The sequence below is a fragment of the Mastacembelus armatus genome, chromosome 9, assembly GCF_900324485.2.
Source record: "Mastacembelus armatus chromosome 9, fMasArm1.2, whole genome shotgun sequence".
Classification (NCBI taxonomy): Eukaryota; Metazoa; Chordata; class Actinopteri; order Synbranchiformes; family Mastacembelidae; genus Mastacembelus; species Mastacembelus armatus.
Window position 1 is genome coordinate 21,802,515 of NC_046641.1, and position 24,593 is coordinate 21,827,107.

At 39.0% G+C, this 24,593-nt stretch overlaps 5 protein-coding genes across 5 annotated transcripts; 1 reads left to right on the forward strand and 4 right to left on the reverse strand.

Moving 5' to 3' along the window:
* Positions 1-644: 644 nt before the first annotated feature.
* acaa2 (acetyl-CoA acyltransferase 2) lies at positions 645-4,979 on the reverse strand. Its single transcript, XM_026320898.1, has 10 exons — positions 4,825-4,979; positions 3,689-3,855; positions 3,476-3,604; positions 3,201-3,317; positions 2,921-3,068; positions 2,624-2,799; positions 2,148-2,277; positions 1,947-2,017; positions 1,202-1,356; positions 645-1,109 (listed from the first exon to the last, which is right to left on the reverse strand). Exons 1-10 carry the CDS (start codon positions 4,838-4,840, stop codon positions 1,028-1,030), a joined length of 1,191 nt encoding a protein of 396 aa, XP_026176683.1. The 5' UTR covers positions 4,841-4,979; the 3' UTR covers positions 645-1,027.
* Positions 4,980-5,173: 194 nt separating this feature from the next.
* On the forward strand, positions 5,174-8,365 carry mrpl40 (mitochondrial ribosomal protein L40). Its single transcript, XM_026320900.2, has 5 exons — positions 5,174-5,365; positions 5,505-5,588; positions 6,931-7,086; positions 7,693-7,774; positions 7,899-8,365. The coding sequence occupies exons 1-5, from the start codon at positions 5,304-5,306 to the stop codon at positions 8,124-8,126; spliced, it is 612 nt and encodes a 203-aa protein (XP_026176685.1). The 5' UTR covers positions 5,174-5,303; the 3' UTR covers positions 8,127-8,365.
* A 402-nt stretch (positions 8,366-8,767) lies between these two features.
* c9h22orf39 (chromosome 9 C22orf39 homolog) lies at positions 8,768-10,369 on the reverse strand. The gene is made up of 3 exons (XM_026320901.1): positions 10,221-10,369; positions 9,268-9,435; positions 8,768-9,147 (listed from the first exon to the last, which is right to left on the reverse strand). The coding sequence occupies exons 1-3, from the start codon at positions 10,242-10,244 to the stop codon at positions 9,016-9,018; spliced, it is 324 nt and encodes a 107-aa protein (XP_026176686.1). The 5' UTR covers positions 10,245-10,369; the 3' UTR covers positions 8,768-9,015.
* A 49-nt stretch (positions 10,370-10,418) lies between these two features.
* ufd1l (ubiquitin recognition factor in ER associated degradation 1) lies at positions 10,419-14,648 on the reverse strand. The gene is made up of 12 exons (XM_026320899.1): positions 14,492-14,648; positions 14,167-14,299; positions 13,311-13,343; positions 13,093-13,214; positions 12,657-12,787; positions 12,508-12,580; positions 12,333-12,401; positions 12,176-12,244; positions 12,052-12,102; positions 11,813-11,901; positions 11,178-11,262; positions 10,419-11,059 (listed from the first exon to the last, which is right to left on the reverse strand). The coding sequence occupies exons 1-12, from the start codon at positions 14,492-14,494 to the stop codon at positions 10,985-10,987; spliced, it is 933 nt and encodes a 310-aa protein (XP_026176684.1). The 5' UTR covers positions 14,495-14,648; the 3' UTR covers positions 10,419-10,984.
* Positions 14,649-15,328: 680 nt separating this feature from the next.
* Positions 15,329-24,406, reverse strand: dhx37 (DEAH (Asp-Glu-Ala-His) box polypeptide 37). The gene is made up of 26 exons (XM_026320897.2): positions 23,753-24,406; positions 23,024-23,193; positions 22,464-22,576; positions 21,992-22,364; positions 21,739-21,887; positions 21,526-21,618; positions 21,323-21,419; positions 20,859-20,972; positions 20,522-20,738; positions 20,297-20,395; positions 20,138-20,208; positions 19,902-20,037; positions 19,736-19,812; positions 19,389-19,621; positions 19,175-19,286; positions 18,976-19,082; positions 18,672-18,860; positions 18,340-18,464; positions 17,873-17,989; positions 17,613-17,785; positions 17,417-17,531; positions 16,585-16,722; positions 16,409-16,503; positions 16,089-16,162; positions 15,862-15,959; positions 15,329-15,761 (listed from the first exon to the last, which is right to left on the reverse strand). Exons 1-26 carry the CDS (start codon positions 23,853-23,855, stop codon positions 15,685-15,687), a joined length of 3,465 nt encoding a protein of 1,154 aa, XP_026176682.1. The 5' UTR covers positions 23,856-24,406; the 3' UTR covers positions 15,329-15,684.
* Positions 24,407-24,593: the final 187 nt, after the last annotated feature.

A 24,593-nucleotide genomic window follows, 5' to 3' on the forward strand; every position in this document is an offset into this window, starting at 1 on the left:
ATAAATTTGAAATAGAATAACTGAACTTTAACAATTGTATTCACAAGGATTAAGATTTTTTTCTTACATTTTAATAATACAACAAACAAAGCTTGTGATTTAGCAATTGATGCAAAAACTTAATTCTTAATCGCTGTAAAATCAGACAACTTTATGATTTTATTTATGTTTTTATTTCTTGGGATGAATTTGTGAAGCAAATATATTTTTGGTTATTTTTTATATTGTACCTGCTATTAAAAGCATCAGTAGCTGCTATAAATTTATTAAAACTTAAAAACTATTTAAGTCTGTTATGGTCAAAAAGTTGTTAAACTGACAAACACAACACACTCAGTAATCCTTTCTATATATATATAACTTAAAAATCATTTTAAGTACATGTAAAAATAAATAAGAGTTCAGATTATATCTATATATCTATGTATTACCCCAAATTACAACCGCTGCCCTATGATTACTTCATTATAATAGGTCTGTGAAGATTCTCATTATAAGACTCTCATTATAATAGATCTTTCATGTAAATAGATACAACCAAAAATAAACAAAATAGTAAAATTGAATAAAAACTGATTAGAACAAGAATAAAAGCTAGTAGTGAAGCTTTATCTCCTGCTAAACCACAAATAGATTTCTGTGACTTCTTTTTCAAATTTAAATTTATTGAGGTACTTTGACACAAAATTAATTCTCTGATTCCTGAAAGGAGTGACAGAGCATTTAAGGCAACACCAGATTTCATAGTTCCCTCAAACTTTACTCTAACCCAACACAACAACATGAACTCTGTTAATATGACCAGGAGCTACCTGTGGATTTCAGGCACATACAGAGACAGATCTTGCAGCACTGTGGTACCACAACCAAGATGTGTAGATCTGAAACATGAGTATCTTCACAGAGAATCCAAGGCAAGGCAAGGCTGAAAGATTTATTGTACATTGTACTGCTGTTGTGTGATCAGAGAGTGTCTGCACAGAGTGCTCTTCTACAGTAATTCTTCTAACACTGCCAGCTTCTTCAGTCAGCAATTTTCAAGGACGATGGCGATGCCCTGACCGCCGCCGATGCAAGCAGATCCAACAGCATATTTGCGTCCTTGTCGCCTGTCAGAAACAAAGTTCATTATTCAAAGATGACTACTGACCTGGCATCTCAGCTAATATACTGTGCATATAAATCCTAATGGCAAGGCTACCTGAGCTCATGAACCAGGTGAGCAGTGATGCGTGCTCCAGAAGCCCCTAGAGGATGTCCGATGGCAATACCTCCACCGTTAACATTGGTTTTCTCTAGATCCAGTCCAAGAGTCTTAGCAACAGCCAGGAACTGAGCGGCAAAAGCCTCATTTACCTGTGCAAAGGATATTATATCATACATACACAATTAACCACTGTCCAAATAATTCAAAACATATACATAGTTTTTGAAAGTAACCAAGGTACATTTACTCAACTTAAATGTCTACTCTGCTATATTTCAGAAATCGCTTCACTACATATATCTGACAGCTATAATTATCCGTGTGGAATAGGATTTCATATTAAAAAACATGTTAGGTTGGAAAACACTGGACTAAACCTCCAAAATGTATATTGATTTGTTAAAACTAGCTCAACTATGAGCAGATGCAACAATCAAATGTCTTTTTACACATTAATGCACTAGTATTATCGGTCTAATAATGTCACATATCACATGATACATCAGTCACAATGGGCAGTGTTTTGTTTTTCGAGTAGTTTAACTTTTGGCATTTTAAGAATAGTGCATGATTCTGATAATACTTTATTCTTAGATAAGTAATATTTTGAATGGAGGGCTTTAGAATAGAATATTTATATATTATTGTTTTGGACTTGTGCTTTTCCCACCACTGATGAAATGTATGATGTATTCTGAGGTAGGAAGTCAGAGATTTTTTTTCCCCACTGGTAACAAACCTCCACAAGATCCATGTCTTTGAGAGTCAGACCGGCTTTTTTAAGAGCTTCTGTGATTGCTGGAACAGGACCTAGGATTATTTCAGGAACAGAAACTGTTACTATAAGAGACTATGTCAAATACCACAACAATTTATTAGTCATTATTTATTTCAATTAAAAATAGTTAAACAAGTTCTCCATAACAGAGGTGTCACTCACCAATTCCCATAATGCTCGGGTCACAACCTGACACATGATAGGCCACTATTCTGGCCAATGGCGTGAGCTTGTGCTCCTTCAGCGCATCTTCACTTGCAATCACCACTGCACCAGCACCATCAGATACACCCTGGAGATCAAGCAGAGGTTAAGTCATAGTAGGTTACGTCTCATGGAGCAATAAGACAAGTTGCATGATATTTATAATAAAATATATTTACTGTCTTAGACTTAAACACTGAACTCTAAATTACATTGCCAGAGGTCATAACCCTGTCAACTCCTTAAAAAGAACAACCACATAAGAAAACATGAATGAAGAGGATTTTACTCTGAACTGACTGAGTTCTCTATAATGACTCTTCTTTTAGGTGAAACAAAACAAACAGACAACTGGTTTGATGTTTCACTCAAATGATACAAGATAAAAGGCCTCAGATCCATAAGAGGAGACAGCACCTTGGACCTAAACTCACCGAAGCATTGGCAGCAGTAACAGTCCCTCCCTTCTTGAAAACAGGCGGCAGTTTGGCCATTTGTTCAACCGTGGTCTGAGGACGAGGGTGTTCGTCGTGAGTCATAGACACTGTGCCTTTCTTAGCTTTCACATCAACGGGAGCAATTTCTGCTGTGTAGTAACCAGCCTCATGAGCTGTAAAAAGGTTGAATTAATTATTAAAAACAGCAGTGACTTCTTAAAAGTAATGTATTTTATTGCTAATATAACAGGTGAGAAGATGATGAAAAGATCTAAAAAAGGGATCATGTCTTACCTGCCTTCCACCTTTGTTGCGTCTGGTATGCATAGTTGTCACAGTCTTGTCTTGTGATCTGGTATTTCTCTGCCAGGTTTTCTGCTGTGATGCCCATTGGGAGTTTGACATGCAAGTCAGTCAGACCTGCCCACAAAGTGTCCTCCAGCTGTCAGGCAGGAAAAAAGAGGTATAAACTTTGTGACAGTACTTCTAGAACATGCTGTTCTGACAACAATCACAGGGATTAGAAAGTAGAGAAAAATCAATTTAAAAAAAAAAAAAAAAAAAAAAAATCAACCTTGAGATCAACTCCAAACTTTGTCCCAAATCGAATGTTACGAACAGCATATGGGGCTTGGCTCATATTCTCTGACCCGCCACACAAGACCACCTCTGACTCCTTCAAGCAAATCTCCTATAGACACACAAGATAACAATTATTATTATTTATTTTAGCAATAAAACCTAAACATTTATGCTCAATTGACATATGTGAAATATTGTAGTTTTACTGGTTCATCTAACACTAAGTGTCCAGTGATTTATTTTCATCTATATTCCTGCCAGGCTTACTTGAGCACCATTGATGATGGACTGGAAACCAGATCCACACAGCCTGTTCACAGTGAGTGCAGGTGTTGGGATGGGAACACCACACCTCAGACCTACGTGGCGAGCAATGTAGGGTGCATCAGCTGAGCTCTGAAATTCAAGGGAGCACACAGAAACAAATTTAGTGAGGGACTAAGGATCCCGTTCATAAGCTTTTTCATGTAGTCTGTATACCTGCATGACATTTCCCATGATGACACTGTTAACAAGTTCTGGTGCCACACCTCCTGCAGCAAGGGCAGCTTTGGCAGCATGCTCAGCCAAGTCTGTTGCACTGTGATCCTTCAGTGCACCACCATAGGTTCCAAACGGGGTGCGCTTAGCAGCTACAATAAACACACCTAAGGGAGAAAAGGAGCATTTTAATAAAGCAACAAGCAGTTACACCAACCACCACTGCACTGCTCCAGTGTTTCACCTGACCTCATAGCTGCTGGTGTGTTTCTTCATGCTTAAATTACTACAGTGCGATGCGCACTGACAATCCGCAACTACGCACATGCACATAACCTTGAACGTACTTGAATATTGCAAAAAGTCCAACACAATCATCGGGTTAACGCTCCCAGTGTCAAGACAGAGCGAAAACAGCGGAGCTTTTACTGTGAAAATCACAAAACCACCTCCGTTTGGAGGATTTTCATTTAAACACAAAAAAGGCAAAATATTAAGCACAAACTTTGTGTTTTCATTTAAAACTCTGATATTCATTTAAAAAAAGAGACAAAAAGCACATTTTGTCAAAAATTTGTGGGAATAAATTAAAGCAAAAGATATTTCTAAATATAATTTTAAAATTAGAAAATAAAGTATTTTTTTGTGATCCAAAACACATTTGAACATTTGAATAGTAAAAGAAAAAAAAAAAATCACATTTTCATATTTAACTAAGTCAGAAAGATAATCACTAAGTTTAGATTTACACTGTACAGAAACTGGCCCATAATTCCAGGTTAAAGGTGGCTGCAGCAGAAAAAACAAGTGTTGTCCTAATAGTTCTGATCACCAGTGTGTGTTTATTTATTGATTATGAAACTATGTTATCAGCTGTGATCAATAAATGCTGCTAACGTTAACCCAGTCACCTTTCCCCTACAAAGCAGCAACGTGTTCACTCCGTGCTCGTAGCATTTCTGTCTAAACAAAGTCGAGTTTAAAAGTTCATGTATTGATTTTAGTTCTAATAATACATTACAATTCATATATGAAAAATCTGGTCCGGACAGTCTTCAAAGCATCACAGCTACAGCCCCACAGGAGGAATAAGCGCGTTTCTTTGCTTCTGCATGAACTGAAACGTGTTTGTTTACCTCTGAGAAGTGCCATGATGTTGGATTAATATGCCACCACTGCCAGGACCACAAGGACCAGATCCAAATGTTGTTATGGCCCTTTGAATGACTCCGCTGAATATAAACCCCAGATAGCCGCGACCTTTCCCCTATATAAAGCGTCCGTCCCTCATTTTTCACTCGCCCACTAAGATTCGTCAGAACTTCTGTCTATAATTTTAAAATCACACATTATTAAATAGTCGTAAATCGTATATGCATCGAATAGGTCTGAGTATTGATTATATTTACGCCGTGACCCTATATTTCAAAACACTTATTTAATTTTCAGGACAAGCTAAATCCTCGAAAGTGCGGCCGGTGCGTTAACTTCTAATACGTCATCTGTCCGCGCCACGACTGTCCTGGTTCGTGGTTCTCATGTAAGGGGACAGGCAAAGCGATGTGAATATTTTTTATTCTCATCCCGGTTATAAGTTGAAAGTAAAAGAATAAACATGTCTGTGGCTCTGTCGCGATGTTTGTGCAGGGCCATACCCCGACAGGCCGCCCCGTCACGGTGAGTAAAGTAGCTGAGAAGGCGCTAATTTAGCAGCTGGTTTAGTTTAGTTTAGTTATTCGGTAAAATTAATGTTGGTGAATCATAAACTGGTTCCTGTGGTTTTAAGCTGCGACCTGTCTGCTGTGTTGTTTTTTAGCTTCGTGTTGGGGGGACACGTCCACGCTGTACCGAGTCCTTGGTTGGCACCAGTGTTGACACTGAAGACATCTGCTCCACTGAGGTAAGTCACGGGCCTGATGATACAACTGCAGACTGCATCATGCAAAACACATTAAACATGAGCCTTCAGACATTAGAGCTATGACAGAAAACACAAACGTACATTGACACATCTACATTGAAAGAAAGAGCTTATAACCAAATTAACTACAAGCTCAAAACTTTAATGCTGAAAGGTTTAGACCCAAAATGTCTTCACAAAGAACATACTGTCATATCATATATGGTCTACGCCTTCACTAAATAAATCTATCGTGTTCTATTAGCGGTAGATTTTCATAATCAGCCTCTAGTTGGAGAATTTACCTGCAGAGATTAAGACACTGATTTCATAATGAAGTGAAATGATCTTCAAAATACAGGGGACAACAATTGACTTGTTACAAATGTGTGCCATATTTCAGGTATAGAGCCTCTAAGCTTTTTTCTTAAATGTGATATTGTCAAAATGAAATTATAGGATTTTCACTACTGTTTACACTAGACCAATGGATAAAAAAGCCTTGAACTTTGAGAGTCGTGATCCCACCTCTGTTGAAACAAGTCTGCCAATAGTCCAATTTTATAGATTTAGAATTTGCAGTTTAGAAAACGTCAGAGAACAAAGTGAAAATATGATCATTGATAAGCACATCTTCAGTCAGCTATTGTATAGTCTTTCAAAAACATTCTGCTGCTGCTGCTTTAAGCATGACCTTTGAACAGAACTACAGACCTAAAGGACCATCTAGTAAAAGATACATGCAGAAAGAAATACTCCTTTATTAAAGGAAATATTCCGTAGACCCTGCACGATATGCAGAAACAAGGTAAATTCCAATGTATTTAGAAGAAACAATGTAGAATCAGGTCATTGCCACATGTAACACAATGTCAAACAGCTTTTGTTCTGGTTATGCAACAGTAAAACTTCACACAGGCTAAAAACAAGACTCGATTAAAAGATATTCCTATTGATATATGTTTAAAAAAGTGAAAGTATTATTTTAGCACTAGTTATTTTCTGGATTCTGGTGTACACTACTATTAATAGGAACTTAGAGGGGGCACCGGGGAACTGTTCACAGTGCACTGAGGGCTGAAGGGGCCCAATAAAACCAAATTGTTCACTTGAGTCTCCCCAACAACGTTATCCACCAGTGATATGATGAATTCAGACTGTGCATCTGAGCTTTATTCTTACTAAGAAGAACTTAGAAGAGATATTAATCAAATCACAGGAAACTAAATAAAGAGATATTGTTTTATGTTATAGAATCAGTATACATTTATATATTTCCTGTATCTGTTTGATAATCTGTCTTCAGATTAACATGCTCACATTGTGCTTTGTGTTTTATTAGTGCAGAGCCAAAAAAGAAGAAGAAAGTGGATCCAAGAAGGGAGCTGCTAGTGAGAGAGAGGCTGAAAAAAAAGCTGAAGAAGCTTGAGAAGGTTCCACCTGAGCTTATCCCAATAGAGGACTTCATCATTCCAACCAAATGCTTGGATGAAACCAGGTACAAATCATTTTTACTGTTGGTCACACTGTCACTTGCAAGAAATCATGTTAGTGTAGAGGTGTTATTAACACACATGGAGAGCAAGGCTGGCATTAGTCAGTATTCTTCTTGTCAGTAAATGCTCTGAAAACACCAAAACCAAGAAATCAACCAACTCTGCAGACAAAGCCTGATTTGGCTCATCAGAACATTGAAACAATTTTGAAAGTGTTTTAAAATTAAATTAAAAATGCATCAGTGAACAACAGCAATGATGGCGTGTTGGTTTTGGCTTTTCTTGGATTATTCACAGTAAGAAAAATATATACATTTAAATAAAAAGGCCAGCCACATCCTTCTTGTCTGCATCCTTTGATGCATTTAGGCCAAAAATCCAGCTCTAGACAGAATGAAGGGAAAGAGAAATATGTTAAATGTCTGTTTGCTAGAGACTGAGGTTGCAATAGAAAACACTTAAAAACACTTATGAGTTGGGTTTTAATAAGTATCTTGGGAGTTATCAGACCTCAACATTAAATAAATTGTATTTTCTTTATAAGTTGTGTATTGACATACTTTGCCTTTGAAGTGCTACAAACTGGTGTTTATTATTCTCTTACAAAGGGAACGTGTCGCACCAAGCCTCTCATTTGAAGAGAGCGAGGGTCGAGCACTGCTGCTTAAGGAGTGGAGTCGATACAAACAGGTCAGCACTTACCCGAAACACCTTCATCACTAAAGCTTTTATAGAAAATATTGCTTCTGTTTTCTGCTTTCCATCCCGTACGCTCAGTGGACTTTACTTTATGTGCTAATCTTTGTCGGTGTAGGAGCAGCACATGGCCGAAGTGCGGGCTATTGAACTTGCTCTGGAAGCACAGAGGGAGGCGCTGGAGGAACTGAAGTTAGAGTCTGAGGAGCTTTACCAGGCGGCACTGAAGCAAGACCCTCTTCTGTTTCCCTTCATTCATGAGGGTCCTGCCTACACACCGCCAAAGACCAATTACGAAGCTCCTGATGGGAAATACAATGACATCACTAAAGTTTACACACAGTGATGGACAAGGAACAGTGGAAGCAGCCTGTGTGTATTCTCTATTTAGTGTGTGTTCAGTACATGAGTCAATAAGCCAAGATGCAGGTGTAGGTGTGAAGGACACTTTGCAATTTAGTTTTCTTAAATTAACATCAAGAGGATGAAGCTTCAAGTCACCTCGTATCAAACGTGAAATTTCATGGAAGTGCATTCAACTGTATCCACATTCACATCTTTATAAAACATAAAGAAAACTTAAAAAAAAAAAAAGTTTTTTCCCTTAATGATTCAGTTTGTTCAGAGTAATTGCCCTTTGTGTTATTTAGGGGTGAACCAATAATCACGAGACAGGAAAATAATATGATTTGTCAGATTATTTACAGCACAGAATTCATCAGCATAATCCCATGGTTGAAGAAATTATATAAAGTGCTATTCTGATTGATGTCAACAAAATCTGTTAGTACATTCTAGTGCAGTACCAACTTTTAATTTAAGCCATATTAAAACAATCCTCGGCCAATGCTTCATTACTAGCAAGGCATTTATGGAATATTGAAAATATATCCACTGCATAATTTCAGCCAGTATTGACTTCTTACAAAGAAAAAGACTATTAATATTAAACAAATGTATATATGACCAGCATAGAAACAACACTGCTTTTGCAGATATCACTTTTAATTTACTGGTTTAATAGTGGTTGTCTACCTCACCACTAGATGCTGCCACAGCTGTTTGAATATACAGTACACATGGTTACATACAGTACCTGTCAGATTTAGCGGTCTCTCCAAAATATAGCTCTGAAAGATTTTATGTCCATGAAGTGAAATAAAGTATACCATGAATGTTCATTTCACTTATCCTTCAGCTGCCATGGACCAAGACAGCAGGTTAATAATGATACTTCAGGAGTCCTGGGGTTTTTCCTGGTTCAGGGGCATGTGCCAGTCTCTGGGAGGTTCTTGCCTCAGGTTCCACACTGGGGTGAATTTTCTCTGCTCTTCCACTCTGGTTCTTTCACTCCTTTGCAAGGCCTCCTATTATATATCATATTACAGGAAATTGAGAAGCATTCCAAAGTGTGAAGAACAGACCTGATGAAAGAAACCGATTATGATCTTAAATTTTAATGTAATTGTTATTGTACTGTAAAGTACCTTTGCCTCGGTGCTTCCGTGTTTCTCCCACTCCTTGCAGTTATTGTAGTCCTCTCTCCACTGCTTGCAGGATGGGGTGGTGCCATACGTGTAGTAGTGGTGGAATTGATTCCACAAGCTTGTGCAGTGTCTGAACTCACTCCAGTAATCATCACATGTCCGGGGTGACTGTATGAACGGAAATAGTTAGGAATAATCTCCTATCCAGTATATACAAGTTAGATTTTGGCCCCCCTTGTGTTAGGTTTGTGGTTAATGACGGTCACATTTAACATGCTCCAAGGTCAGAGGATGGCATTAATACTAGAGTATGATAAGAATAAAGCTGGGAAGTGTTTAACATGTGCTGTTATCTAGGGTTTCCCTCAGTAAGATTTAACTAACATCAATTAAAATGTCACAGAACTGTTGATAAAGCAGGCAATACTAAATAAAACCATCAGCGAAATAAATGCACTGAATTCTGCAATATTAAAAATGAATGTCAAAGCTGGACTAAACAATTTCATATCAGTTAGCAGATTTAAATAGTAGTGAATCATTTAATAAAAACAGCATTTATTTCTATATTAACATAAAACTATTTCAAAAATGTCTTTCATTTAAAGCTTTTTCATATATAACTAAATAAATAATCGTCCACCAACAACACGACTTCTAAAACCTAAATGATTTACACATTTTAAATACAAGGGGTGTACTTAAGTTTAAACAGAACAGCATAAATAAATAGGAAACAACGTTAAATAGGTAACTTATCTGGCAATGCTCAGCTTATTGCTAACTAGCTAAGGTTATTTAAACGCAAAGGTGTAGCATTGAAAGCGAATCACCTTGCAAACAAAGTGATTAGAAAATGGCATTTTATCGAGACTATTATGAACAAGGCGAGTGAAACTGAGTCAAGACATTTTGCAATTCGCCACATAGTTACATAATGTTTGATAATTTACCCTCCACGATCCAGACTGATCCATTGCTAATGTTAGCTGCGTTAGCTTCAACAGGAACACTTCCGGTTCGATTTCTTTTCACAACAAAAGCGCTCCGACGCAGCTCCACAGCAATTACTTTGAAAATACAAACATGAGATTATACTGCAATACTTTCTGAAATGTTTAGTTCCCGCACACATAATGAGACACGCTCAATTTCAAAACACTGTCCTTTATTTGTCTATAAATAAACAAGGAAAAAAGAAAAGACTTCCACATCGTTCCTATAACTAAAATTTAATTTCTTCAGTATTAAAAAGAAAAGTCTAGAGAGATTTATTATTGCTCTCATTTATCACAGCAACGGGACTCTGGATAGCAGTATATTTAAAGTCAACTGTAAAAAAAAAAAAAATCCACAATTATGAAAAGGGGTTGTGGTTGGTGGTCGTAAGTCCGTGTTAACTCAAACCAGATATTTCAATACTTCAACACTTGTGCTGTTGATATATTCTGTCTTGCTCAAATAAGTCACCCTGGACTTGTGAATACTGAGTTGCAGCAATTCATGCATCTCAGCTTCTAATGAGCCAAATATTACCATCATTTTTAATTACATACTATAATCCTAACCTAACTCAACAGCAAATCTCGCATTTCAAAAGCGACAGAGAGGCAAAACCATAATTCATTGGAAGGCCTTTTTTTTTACTTTGCTGTTGAAGGACACAATAGATATGGTGGGTCTGTGCACTTTAGCCAACCAGTCCATACAGAATACTTTAAGGTTTTCTGCCCTTCTTGCGTAGTGATTGTCCTTGTCCAGAAAAGGCGATGAATCTGTTCAAGGCCTCATCCTGAGAGGATTAAAAAACATTTAGAAGCAGTTACAACTAGAAAACGAAGTACAAATGCTACAGAAAAGGTTTGTATACAAGGTTCATATAACTGATAAAAATCATTCATGTTTCTTACATCATCTGCAATTTTCTTGGGCTGAGGTCTCGAGTTTCTGATGAAGGTGATCCTGCCAACTTTGAAGTCATAGTTAGGAATGCCTCTGTGTGACAAAAGATTGGAGGACCATGTCATTTGGCAACAAACTAAGACATATGACATGTGGACACAAGTGAGCAGTGCATCAAAGAATTCCATGTCTGAAAAAATGCACAGATGAAAATTAGAAGGGTGTGGACACAGTATGGCAGTGACAGTCATGGTTTGGCAATTCCCCTGACAGTCGTTAGACATTATATTTCCAGCTGGTTTTCAAACATTGCAGTCTTTCCCTGCCAGGATCTACTGTACCAAAGCAGTCAGTTGCATGCAACCACAGAAAGTCTGTAGAGATGATAAAAAAAATGCTCACACCACTTGTTGACTCTTCATCAGTGTATATCACCTGACAATCTGTTGTACGTTATGTCCAAATTCAGATCTTCAACCTATCAACTACCAACCTATGGTGAGATTTAGTCATCGGTCATGTCTCTACTGTCTATTTTTTTAAAAAGCATAACAAACCCAGGAATGATGATAATAAAGAGGATGGACTGCATGTGCTACAAGGAAACCATTGTGTTATAATATCTGAGTTTTTGGTCTTTTACCTTTTGATGTCACTTGCACCAAGAGGAGCAGGGCTGGGCTCAATCCCTTTGGTTTTGCCATCTAATCGATTGCCAGAGCCAGTGAAAGCCTGAGGATTAGAAACAGATTAGAAGTTACATTAGCTCCAATTGTCATAGTTATCATTTGTCCCAAACCTGAAGCAACATTTCTATTACTGAATTTCCCTTCAGGAATAAATAGAGTTCATCTCATCTAATTTCTCATCTCATTTACTCACCCTGAATCCTGTGTCCATGTCAGCATAGCTGCTGGGATCTGCTTCTTCCTCCTGTAAAGAAAATAGTTTTATAAAATTGTTCAGGGTTCAAGTTGTTAAGGTTTCTTTAGGGTCCAGTCCTTACTGCTGGTTCTTCCTGGTGCTGAGGTCGTCGCTCAGGTTCTTTGTAGCCCAGAGGAGCATCAAAATCCACCTGATGAACACAGTCACAACATATAAACAATTAATTAAATAAAAAAAGAATAATTTACTGTTGTCTGCAATAAAATAGAGGGTCTTACATTCATATCGCACTCAATGATGGATACTGCCTTATCTGGCTTGGTCTCCATAACACGCAGCTCATATATCTGAAACAAACACGCATATTCCAATAGCTGTAGTATTTAGTAAAAAATAAATAAATAGAATACATTCACATACTAGTTCAACACTAACTTACATACATTGATTTACCTTTTCATTGTAGTTGATTGCTATGACATCACCCGTTGTCAGGCAGGCAAAGTTTCTCAGTGCATTTTCCAGTCTGTAAAAAAGTGACAAACTGGTTAATAGCTTTAGTTTAACACAATGTGGGAGAAGGATAAAGTTAATGCTCTTACACTGCTTTTGGGTTTGTAATGTCCAGGAAGTCGGGGCTCTGGGGCTGGAACTTTGAGTAAGTGGCCACCATGAGGTTAACACTTTCCACTTGGACCAGACCACCTTCCTCCAGCAGGAGATTCTGCATCATCTGCAGCACACAAAATAAACTATCAGTACTGCTGTGACTCGTACTTTCAAAGTGGCTTTAAAACCATTTAGTCAGAAGTAGTACATTTCAGTACATAGTAGGAAAATGGTAGTTATCTTTAATCTCCACTCTCTCAGTTACTCAAAATCCTAATAATCCCAACCATCATAAACAGTTACTTTTCTTTCAAGTTTTGACATATTACATTTTCATTTAAATCATAGCTTTGAATCTGATACATTTATACCATTTGCATAAAATATCAATACAGTATAATTATCCTTCCTGTTGTTACTGTCTCTCACCCAGTGCGGGAGATAACAGATTCCTTCATCTGCCACAAACTCCAGAACACCACAGTGTGTCATTCTGTCTGAGTTCTTGTTGGTCAGCTTGAATAGCATTGGATAGGTGATGTTAAGCCTGCCTGCAGAGGGGAAAGCAGGAGACAAATAAGAATCATGCAAGGTTTGTACAGGACTTTTATAATAATGAAGAAGTGTTTGATTTAAGTTGCACTTACTGAGCTGGTCCAGAGCTGAAGGTGGCATTATTACTGAAAAATGATACATTAACAAATTAGATTATGTAAAAACAGGTAGAGATGGCAGTTATATTTAATTATTTGTCACTTTACATTTTATCTTGAAAAATCTAGATCTAATTAAAAAGTCAATGAGACCTTGATCACTTTAATTAGGTGTGCAGGTCTGCAGCAGTGGAGCAAAGTACAGAATGCAATACAAATGAAACAGAAGGGTTGTAGAGGTACTAGTGTATTTTTGGCTTAATTGGCAGGCCTCTCCCATGCATCAGTCCTTAACAAAAGGACAAACTAATGAATACCTGTGAGACTGCTTGTTTGGTTCTTACAAAAACAAATGCCAACTAAAGAAACTGCAATATAACCCAAATGTGTTTTTCAACACTTTTGATATTACCAAAAGATGTCTAAAAAATAGCAAAGAGCTTGAACTGACAAATCCTGGTTAACCCTAGATCCATATGTTGTTAATAAGTGCTTGGAATAACAAAAACTGGCTGCATGAAACAATGACACAAAACTGAACATGAATCAATATAGAAAACTAACAAACTTAACATTAAAAACACTAGAAAGAATGAAAGATTCACTGGTAAGAGACTTTATAATTGAATAACAGTAAATAACTCTGGGTGAGTGAGGAAAAATTGCACCAAAACAGGGTCAATAGGTTTGACTGGGCCACATAGGACTACACCGCTGCTATACGGAAAAATCGTGCAGCTGGTTCAATAGAACATCCAAACCCCAATAACAAAACGTTTTCCTGGCTGTGTTTACTGTGTGTTGTGTGGTAAATTAGGACATGGTCATATTTATTGACAATCCTACTCACTTTTGCCTCCTTTCTCAACGTCTGAACGGTCATTGGGACCTGCCAGCATGGACACCGAGTAGCAGCGATACTGTGTGGAGAAGCGGTTCTGAAAGCCCCGGGCCATCGGGTGGTCAAATACGTGGAAGGAAAACTGTGGAATGGACCAAATTATTTAAATACAATATTTCTAGTGTCGATACTGTGAGTTGGTAAGACTTTAATTTCACCATGACGGGGCATATTTCTGTCGTGTTATTAGCAGCTAAACTCCTCCAACTAATGTTACGACTGGCTTTGATACAACTTTGCCGTCAGCGCTCGACAAAAGCAGAGTCCTACTCACCATGTTAGCAGTCCAGCTCCTTGGTTGTCAAACGGCTCAAAATCTCTATTTTCTTATTTCAACAGATTAAATACAAACTGGGATATTTCCACTGTTGTCTTCCGCTTCTTCCGGAAGTGTACGAGCTGACAGGAGGAAGTGACGCAACGACTGGTATTGGCCTATCACAGCCGCCGATTGAACTATAATTTTTATTCCCTGAAAATTGATATAGAACCGAACAATTGAGATGAGAAATTGCTTCACTATAAAGACGAAATAATATTATATTATGTTAAAGGGAACCCACAGATAGAAAATAGTTTACAGGTCCAACAATAACATGGGGATGGAATCTGATTGTTCCCTTCATTGTGAATCATACAGCATACAGTCTGCTGATTGTTCCCAAACATACAGCAAAAACATGTGCATAAGTATACCCACAAGAATTGCTGCTGTTTTAAAGGAAAAGGTTGATAACGCCAAATGATTTTCAGTTTACTTCACTCTGTAAGAAATGAATAACAATTGCTAATAGTGTCAAAATATGCAGCTTCTCTTTCTTTTGGATTTTGACTCTTAGTCTTGGATGAATCAAGGTCCAGAAGCATCTAATATAATTTTGACATCTCACCACAAGGGGGCAAGGTAAGAGACTTCAGTACAACTCTCACACAGAACACAGCAGGTAATGTATTTCCCCACCACAGTGTAAGACAAGACATTAGTGAAGACAAGAAATGTTTAGACTTGTTTGGTTGAGCTTTTTCAGTGCCCTTCCTTACTGTGTTCAACATTTTTTCCAGTGTCATTTAGATTAAATGCACACAAATGTGATGATTGACCACTTATGAGTACAATCAGAGGAGTGGATATTTAATATGTTTCAACCACATTTTACACAAAGAAGGAATAAATCACACACCAGCTCTACTCCACAGTTGCCCCACAGTTTTACTAAGTCTTATGAAGACCAAGTCAGCGACATACAACTGACAGCAGAACCCTATGAACATTATAAAGTTTGAGTTAAAATAATGTCTGCCTGACATAACTGCACATATCATAGATACAGTGTATAAAAACACAATAACGAAAGGCCATGTTGTATTGTGGCAGTTGCACTTTGAGAGTACAGGTAAACCAGAGTAGGGAAGAATTTCTCTGGTCAAAAGTTCAGAATGTAAAATCTGCTTTTTAAATGCAAGCTTTTATGTCGGAGGCCAGCTTTTGGATACATCTTGATGCATTGATTCAGGTAACCACTGGCGATATGCAGACAATAGGACTGTAGGAGGAGAAAATACACAAAGAACAACACAATTAGACCACAAAATGTTAATTAAATCAGGTTCAAAAATGAGATACCCACTACACTAAATCCTCACATTTATCTTCAGTTTTCCAGATGGTGAGGAGAGCATGTCTGCTGTCGACTCTCTTTGACACTAGTGCTCCAAGCACAGCCTCCGTCCTGGGCTGCAGCCTAAAGCAGGAAAGACACGAGATTAAGAGAAAAAGAAGAGTCAGTGAAACAAGTCAATTAATTAACTGACAAAAATAAACAAAATGCCTATAAGATGGCAGAGCAGCATGTTTGTGAGAATCAACTTACTTTGCCCATGTTTTCAGCATGATAGAGGGGTTTGAAAGGAGGTGGCTACAGTTTTTCTTTAATTTAGGGCAAACCTGCAAACCAGAAAAAGCAAACATTGGTAGGTAACAGCAAGTTCGGACAAATAGGGGAATTGTTTCTAATCTTTATTTGATGTTTTTGCCCCAAAATAAAGGGAGCAGGGCAGCTAAATATTAGGCTACATATCATACTTATTTTTGGTTCTATGAGTGGTCAGGGCTGTTTGGATTAGATTCCAGCTTTATATTCTATTCCCCCACTGAAATTTAAGTGAAGCCTTTCAGGTGTTGCTGCAGTACCTGTCCCTCAAGAAAAAACCTGGCAAACAGTTTGTATCGCTCCAGGCCATCTGGATACTCCATCTCTACTGCTGGCAGCTGCCAACCCACACGGACTGCAGGAGAAGACACAGTAATTACTGAGATGTAGATACTTTCAGTACAAACACAACTGTCCTCAGTAGTAGAACACTAACAAAAGGTGCTTGAACGGTGACATCTGATGGTGCCAGTGGACGAGCAGAACCGCGGTGGTGGTGACTCCAGAGGGGGGCTGAAATGACAGTACTGAGGCAGGAGCTGAGGGACCCACTCTGCTTCTACTGCTGACACACCTAAAAAGAAAAGATGATATTTCACCAGGTGAAAACATCAACCTGCAAATGTAGTTTCAGAAAAAGCAGGAATCCAGGACTAACTATAGTGTCCTGAAATGTGGCAGTGCAGAAATTTGTTTGTCAGACACAATAAAAATCACATCTTCAACAATGCCCACAGACAAGCCTCCAGACACATATCATAATATATATATATATATATATATACCTATGTAACAACACATTTGTTCACTCCTTTTTTTTTCTAGACAGATTTATGAATGTTTATTTGTGACATACATCAAAGGTGCTGTCCTTGTAAAGTGTAAATCACTCTGAGTGCATCTATGCGTTTGGCTCTGCTTCACATTTGTCCTTCTGCTGCCTCCCTAACTCTCTGATGCCCCCCATCCATCCATCCATCCATCCATCCATCGCTTATCCTGGAACATCCAGGGTTATGGGGGTGATGGAGCCAGTCCCAGCTGACACTGGGTATGAGGTGGGGCAAACCTTCTGCTGTGAGGTGTAAAACTAGATGCATGTCTGACCAAACTGTGTAACTGTTAAAGAGAGATTCAGCATTCACCTTACAATAAAGCAATCCTTAATGTCACTTTTGCTTGAATCTATGTCATACTTTAATTATTCATTTCAACCTTAATTTCCACTGGAAATGCTGTGAGGCTCAATAAGCACAGAGATCATCTACCTCTCATGTACATCTTGGTGGTCTCCATGATCTCCTGGTAGACAACAAACTCCGGCATTGTTTTGAACAGAGCAGACGTAGGATGAATGAACACAGGGTCGTCCATAAGAGGCGTCTAAGAATAAAGTCAGATGAGGAGGTGAGGGAGAGAAATGGTACAGTATGTTCCTCTAAAGTACATTCTTCTGCAACTTACTTTGTACCCGTTCTTCCACTTTGGGTCGAGTACATCTTCTGCCTGAACACGCCGTGCAAGATGGTCTCCCAAACCAGCCACAACAATCTGCCGCAAGCAAAACACCTGTTGCTCTGTTGGTGGAGTCATCTCGGGATCCACAAACAGGCCCACCTCTGGACACACTGCATTCACTAGGAGGACAGACCACAAATGATTTTATGCTGCTGTTCTTTCAACAATAATGTATTCAGTTTTCTTTATTCCTTGCATGTGTGTACCTGCATTAGTGAGTTGTCCTCTGAGCTTCCGAATCTCCACCATCGCTTTATACCTCAGGCCGTTTGCCTCACAGAACTTAGGCGTACAGCCAGCAAACTCACAAGCACCAACAGCACCTGCAGTCACAAGTGTACATGCATAGTATAAGGTTATTAATGTTTCCCTGCCTGTGACTGTCAGCGCTTTCTATTAATGCATCTCACACACACAGGTGTAAGTAAAACTTCTGTCAAACAAAACATGATGATAGACTTTAAGAGTCTCAAACCAATGTTCATAAATCAGTTATTTAAAATCTAGTGTCTCCTGATGCTAAGTTTTACCATGAAATCCTGCTTCATGCTGACACCTGGAAGAAAATCATCTTCCTAGAGCCATGGGGCCTCTAAATGCCAACATATGAGCTGGTTTCTTACAGCCTACACTGCAATACAGTTCAGTCTAATCAGAACAATAGTAAGCTCACCCAGCATGACCATGAGGTCCCCCAGTAGGAGTGAGGCTCCTTGCCCAGCCCACAACCTCCGCATTTGTGTCAGCCGAGCACGACGCTGAGTGAGCTTGGAGCTCTCGTCTTCACTACGTCCAGGTCTGAAGAGATGAAAAAGACATAAGGGCATGTAAAGATATAAAAATCAAATTTATTTACGCTGCTTGAGAAGGAAAAAGTAGCTTAAAATGTGCTGCATCGGCCCACGTTACACTCAGCAAGAGTTTCTCTGAGCTGCACTCGAAGTCCCTCTTCCAGTTTCAACACGTTTATCAACAGATATCATTGGAGCAAGCATGAGTCCTCACCTGTCGAGGTCTTCGAAGAGTTCTCGGACTGTCATGGCTGCTACCACAGCAATGACATATGGCAGGCAATCCTGTTGCTTACCGAGCGCCAACATTTTAGCATAACGCGGTGCCACAGGGAATGAGGCCATTGCTCTGCCCAGGGGGGTGATGGGACAGCTCAGCCTTGCTCGCTGTATCTCTTTCACCCTGATAATAAAAAAAGCACAGACTTCTGGATTTGTTTTCATTGTTTCATTGACTCTCAAGAACAACACAAATATCCCAACACTACCCCAGACTTTAAAAAAAAAAATGTAGTTACCTTCCGGTACGAGGTGGCTCTTCAAGAGCTCCCAATGAGACTAATAACTGCTCTGCTGCAACCAGAGCCTCGGCAGAGGGAGGTGTGGGGAAGGGAAAATTGACCACCTGCACAAACAGAATAGATAAAGTGTTTTTTATGACAAGTTTTTTTCTCTTCTACAGTCTGTTGGTATGTTTGATTCATCCACTTCACTGACCTTATCTATGTTGAGGTCTTTCATCTGTAGAACCAGGTCTTCCACAGGCCTGCGAGTGATCTCTGCCTCTGAGAACAAACTGAAGTCTCCAAACACTGCAGACGAGTACAACCTGCAGCAACATAATAACACAGAGACAGACATTTGTCAAGATTCTCTCCAAATAAAGAAAATAAATACGTTACCACATTATTATAGAGCTTCAAAGTCTGACCTGTAGCAGTGTCCCGGCTCTGTTCGTCCCGCTCTACCTGCCCTCTGATTGGCTGAGGCCTGTGAGGTCCACGTGACTTTAAAGGACGATACTCCAGTCACTCGGTCGTAGAAGCGTTTCTTAACTCGACCACAGTCAACAACATACTTGATACCAGGGATGGTCAGAGATGTCTCAGCCACGTTTGTGGAGACAACACACAGACGAGTACCAGGTGGAGGAGGCCGGAACACCTACAGCCAAGGAGGAAAAAAAAAAGTTATCGACACTCCTGTGTTTGAAAGTTTGACAGATTACTTTTGTAACTAATCTTCATTAGTTGTTGTGCTGACTTGATGTTATCTTACCTTAGCCTGCTGCTCTGGGGCTAACAGAGAGTACAGTGGGAGGACATAGAGAGGAATGGACGGGTCAGCCTTCTCCTCTACAGGGACCAAACACAGAACAGAGGTTATAAACATCTGAATCACACAGAATTTGGATTTGGAGAATAATTTATGTGGAGTAGCTTACCTGTGTCAGCAGGATCGTCTCCAATGTCGAGGTCAGAGCCTCCATCCTCCTCATCTCCAATACCTGCCTCTCTGTCCTCGTCCCCCTCATCTACCGGCAGGGCAGAGTAGTTATCCAAGTCAATTCGGGGCAGAGACTGGAGAGACAGAAATATCTTAAAATATTCATATCTGCTGAGGATGGAGGTGAATTTAATGGCATTACAAAAACATGTATTTTAGTCAAATAAGACTTACAACAGTCTTCTTCTGTTTGGCCTTCTTAAACTTCCTCATTGCCTCTGAAGTGTCAGCTTCCTCATCCTCACCTGGACACAAAAACAAGTAAATCTACAGTAAATCTGCTCGGACGTATGTCAGAGTATGAGGGGGCAAAAAGGCATGTGTGGTACTCACCAGTGGTTGTGTTCCCCTTCCTGAAGGGGAAAGCCTTTCTGAGTCTTCGGCACAGACTGTGAACCTCCACCTGACCAGTCAGAAACACCAGGATACCACCTGAAGACACAGGATGAAGGTGGATGTGTGTCATGGTGGTTAAAGAGTAACTTTCCCAAACCCAATCTAGATTAACTAAACTGAAAAACATTGGCCATAAACTCTAGTAAATATGTGTATGTGCACCTGGAGGCAGCATGCGGTGAATCTTGCAGGTCTTGTGAAAGGCCTCTCCAGTGTAATCCTCCAGCGGTGTGCGTTTGTTGAAATGGATAGTGACCGGGAACTGCCGAGCATCCACCCTGATGACTGGCGGGGGCGTCCTGAACAGCTTCTGGTTTTCTGTGAAGTCCTCGACTCGCAGGGTAGCTGACATGACCAACAGCTTCATGGGCATGCCTTTCTGAAAAACAGACAGATGCATACAAAAGTAAAATATGCTCTGTGCTGTAAATCAGGCACTAAAATTATAACCATGACTTTTTACACCACAAACATTAAACACAGCTGTTGTGTGTCTCACCTTGTTTCTGAGTGGGACGATGCGAGACAGCAGTCCGATGAGAATGTCTGTGTACACACTCCTCTCATGTGCTTCATCTATGATTATCACACTGTATCTCTGGAGCAGGAAATCCTGAGACAGAAACGGTGAACAAGTTTTACCAACATCGACCTAATTAAAAGGTGCAGAAAGATTCAATTGTAGACAAGATTATTACTGAGCTAAAAAAATACTTCCAGGTTCTTGATGGGTCATTTGAGTTGTGATTTTTCAGGCTAACTTAGTTAAAACTAATTACACATAAATGCTGGGTAACACAAACTAAGAACACATGTAGTTTTATTCTCTTTTTGTAGAGAAACTGAGGGAAAGCAGCAGTTAAGTGAGTCAAGCTCCACCATTTAAGTAATAAATCCTAGTAGGTCATAATCATGTAAAGTGTATTTTTATTTAAATAACTCAATGGAGAATAAAGATCATACCTTCTGAATCTCCTTCAGTAGAACACCATCAGTCATGAACTTGATTTTGGTCTCGTCGGTCACATTTCCCTCGTACCGGATCTGGTAAGACACCACCCTGCAGACAGCATGCCATTAACATGTTTCCATTATCAGCACACTTGTCACAAAGTGTGTGTTGAGATGCGGTTATTTTAAACATTTTGTGAGTGTGTTTTTGTTACCGCGTGGACAGGCTCATCTCTTTGGCCACTCGGTGGGACATACTGACGGCTGCTACTCTTCTTGGCTCTGTGATACCGATAATCCCATTGCCACTGTAGGACGCAAGAATAAAAATGATGATTTCACATATTATTGTGCATCTACATATATAATGTTTTTCCTCTTATATCTTTGAAACATTTAAGGACAGCACCACCAATAGAATAAACTACCTGGCGTAGCCACCTTCATACAAAAACTGAGGCACTTGGGTGGTTTTTCCACTTCCGGTCTCTCCACAGATGACAACACAGGGGTTTTCTCTCACTGCCTCCATGACCACCTGCTCCTCTGCCAGAATGGGCAGCTTCAAACGAGCCTCCTACAGCATCAGATTGAAATACAGTTAAAAGTTAATCACGCCTACCTGTAGTTTCGGCACTTCGTTGTTTAGTGCTCTTAGCTGCCCATTCAATAAGCACATACCTGTATTTCTGGTGATCGGTCAACAGGAATGAAGATGGCTGGTTGTGATGGCTTCTTGTTTTGTACTTTCCCTTGATCTGAAATCTTCTCTTCAATCTGTCCATTTTGTTCTGTTTTTGGTTGATCTTTAACTTTTTGATTGTCTTCTTTCTCCTGACGAGAGGTGGTTTCCTTAGCTTCTCCCATTTCTATGGTTTTATTCACTTCATTATCTTCATCCTCGTCATCAGAGGAAGTGTCCAGATCACTACTTTCCTCTGCCTTTTGCTCTTCTTCATCCTCCTCCTCTTCCTTCCATTTTCTTTTCCTGTTCATTCCACTGACGCTGCTGATTTTTAGACCCAAGTCCTCACCTTTTATTTCATCAGATGACCTAAAAATTACCCAAGCAATGAAACCCACTCCACTGTGAAACAGACCAATTACACCGCTTCTGTGTCTGTCTGAGCTAGCCTCAGTATTGTGCACTTACTCTTTAGTCTGGTAAAGTTTGTTTCCTGTTCCCAGTTTGGATGTAGTGTACAGCAGCTTTAGTTCAGACTCTGGCAGCTGCACCTCAGCCAGTTTATTCAGGATGTCTGCTCTCTGCACAGGACAGACAGGGTTGTGATCTAGGCCTTTATATCAAATTTCTAAAATTGGTACAAGTTTCATTTAAATCAAGAACCACACTAAGAAATAATAAATACAAACATAACCAGACCACTGCTACAAACACTGTACTAACACAGTACTAAAACATTTTGCAGTTCAGTTCTTATTTACGTCAGATACTTTTTGGGAGATGATATTTAAAATACATCTGGCATCAACACAAGGTTTATAATGTTTGAACAACTACTGATTATATTTATTATCTATTAATCACTTAGTTAATTGTTCAGTATATAAAATAGCAGACAAACCAAAGTTTGTCATTCAAGTGTTTCTGTATTAGTAAAAACATGATTGTGGTTTTAACTGGGCACATGAACTATACCAAAGTTTTTCCCCTGACTTTATCTGAGCCTGCAGCATCAGGCTGTGTCTCACCTGAACTTTCTTTTCTTTACGCTCAAGGACTTTCTGCAGTTCTTTCCTCTGTTTCTTAGTGAGGGGCTTTTTTCTGGGGACAGGTGTCACGCAGACTTTCTTCTTCTTGGCTTTGCTGGCCGGGAGGACCAAAGCGTTGCTCCCATCTACTCCTTTTAACTTGGCTCCATCTGATAAGCAAACAAAGGCATCAGAGAAGTCAGGAGACCAAATAGATAACAAACTTAACTGGTAATACAGAACAAACAATTTGCCTGGTTTATAGATTTTACCAATAAATTCCACATATATAACTACATCTACTCAAATACAGTATACCAGTATTTGTACATTACTTCAGTATTTTAATTTTATGCTACTATAAACTTCTACTTTACTATATTTCAGTAGTATCCTGCACCACATTACTACATTACTAAATAGACAGTAAATAGACAGTTGTAGTTATTCTGAAGTATATAAGCTTAGCAGAGATATTAACTTTAACACTTTTAAAAGTGCTTACATATTTATATGAAAAAAGTGATAACATAAAACATTATATCAAAACAGAACATTCACAGAGCCTATTTGGGCTGAGCAGAGCGTGCTTTTATTTTGGTAATTATACTTACAGCCATTCAACTGAGGTTCTGATTGCCAGACTTTTACTTTTTTTTAACTAGTATTTTTAAACTACAGTAAATTATTTCTGCTTTAAGCAGAAAACGTATTCGGTGAAGTCCTTACCTTGTAGTTCCACCACAATTTCTGTCGCCGTTTGATTTGCTGGTTGTTGTTGTTCACTCTGCTGTCTTCCCTTCCAGTTGTGTTTCTTCCTTAGTTTTCCCATTTTAAACTGAGGTCTAGAGACGAATAACTTAACCGAACTACAAAACCACAATCTGATGACTTGTAACGTAGAAGCTGACACTGTGGCAGCCAAACGACATAGCAGGAGCTAAAAAACGTCCGATGTTTTTTTTATCTTCTTACGGTATTAACGTAATTTACACAATCAAATAAATATTTATAGGTATTTTAAACTAAAGTCCGAGTTGTTTTCACGGGTCAAACAACAACATTTAACACGCAAACACTTAATGTGTAAAAACTCAGCTGCGAACAGACCTCACGTGTAAACATCAGAGGGTCCATCACGTAAAACTGTCCGTCGTTCAAACGATTTCTCCGCAGAAATGTTCCGCAACTAAGATGAACACTAGAAAACACAATCCCCAGTAAATAAAAACTATTTCTGTTGATCATAATTTTTTGATAAAAATTACTGTAAGCCAAGGAGTGTTTCTACTGATTTATTTGTAATGTAATAATATCCATTAAACGTACAAAAATACACATGTATGTGAGTAGTTTTTAATAGAACTTTCACATTTATTTTCAATTCAATTCAATTTTATTTGTATAGCGCCAAATCACAATACAAATCATCTCAAGGCACTTTACAAAAACTAAAACTAAAAACCCAACAATTCCCTTATGAGCAAGCACTTGGCGACAGTGGAGAGGAAAAAACTCCCTTTAACGGAAGAAAAAAACCTCCAGCAGAACCGGGCTCAGTTTGGGCGGC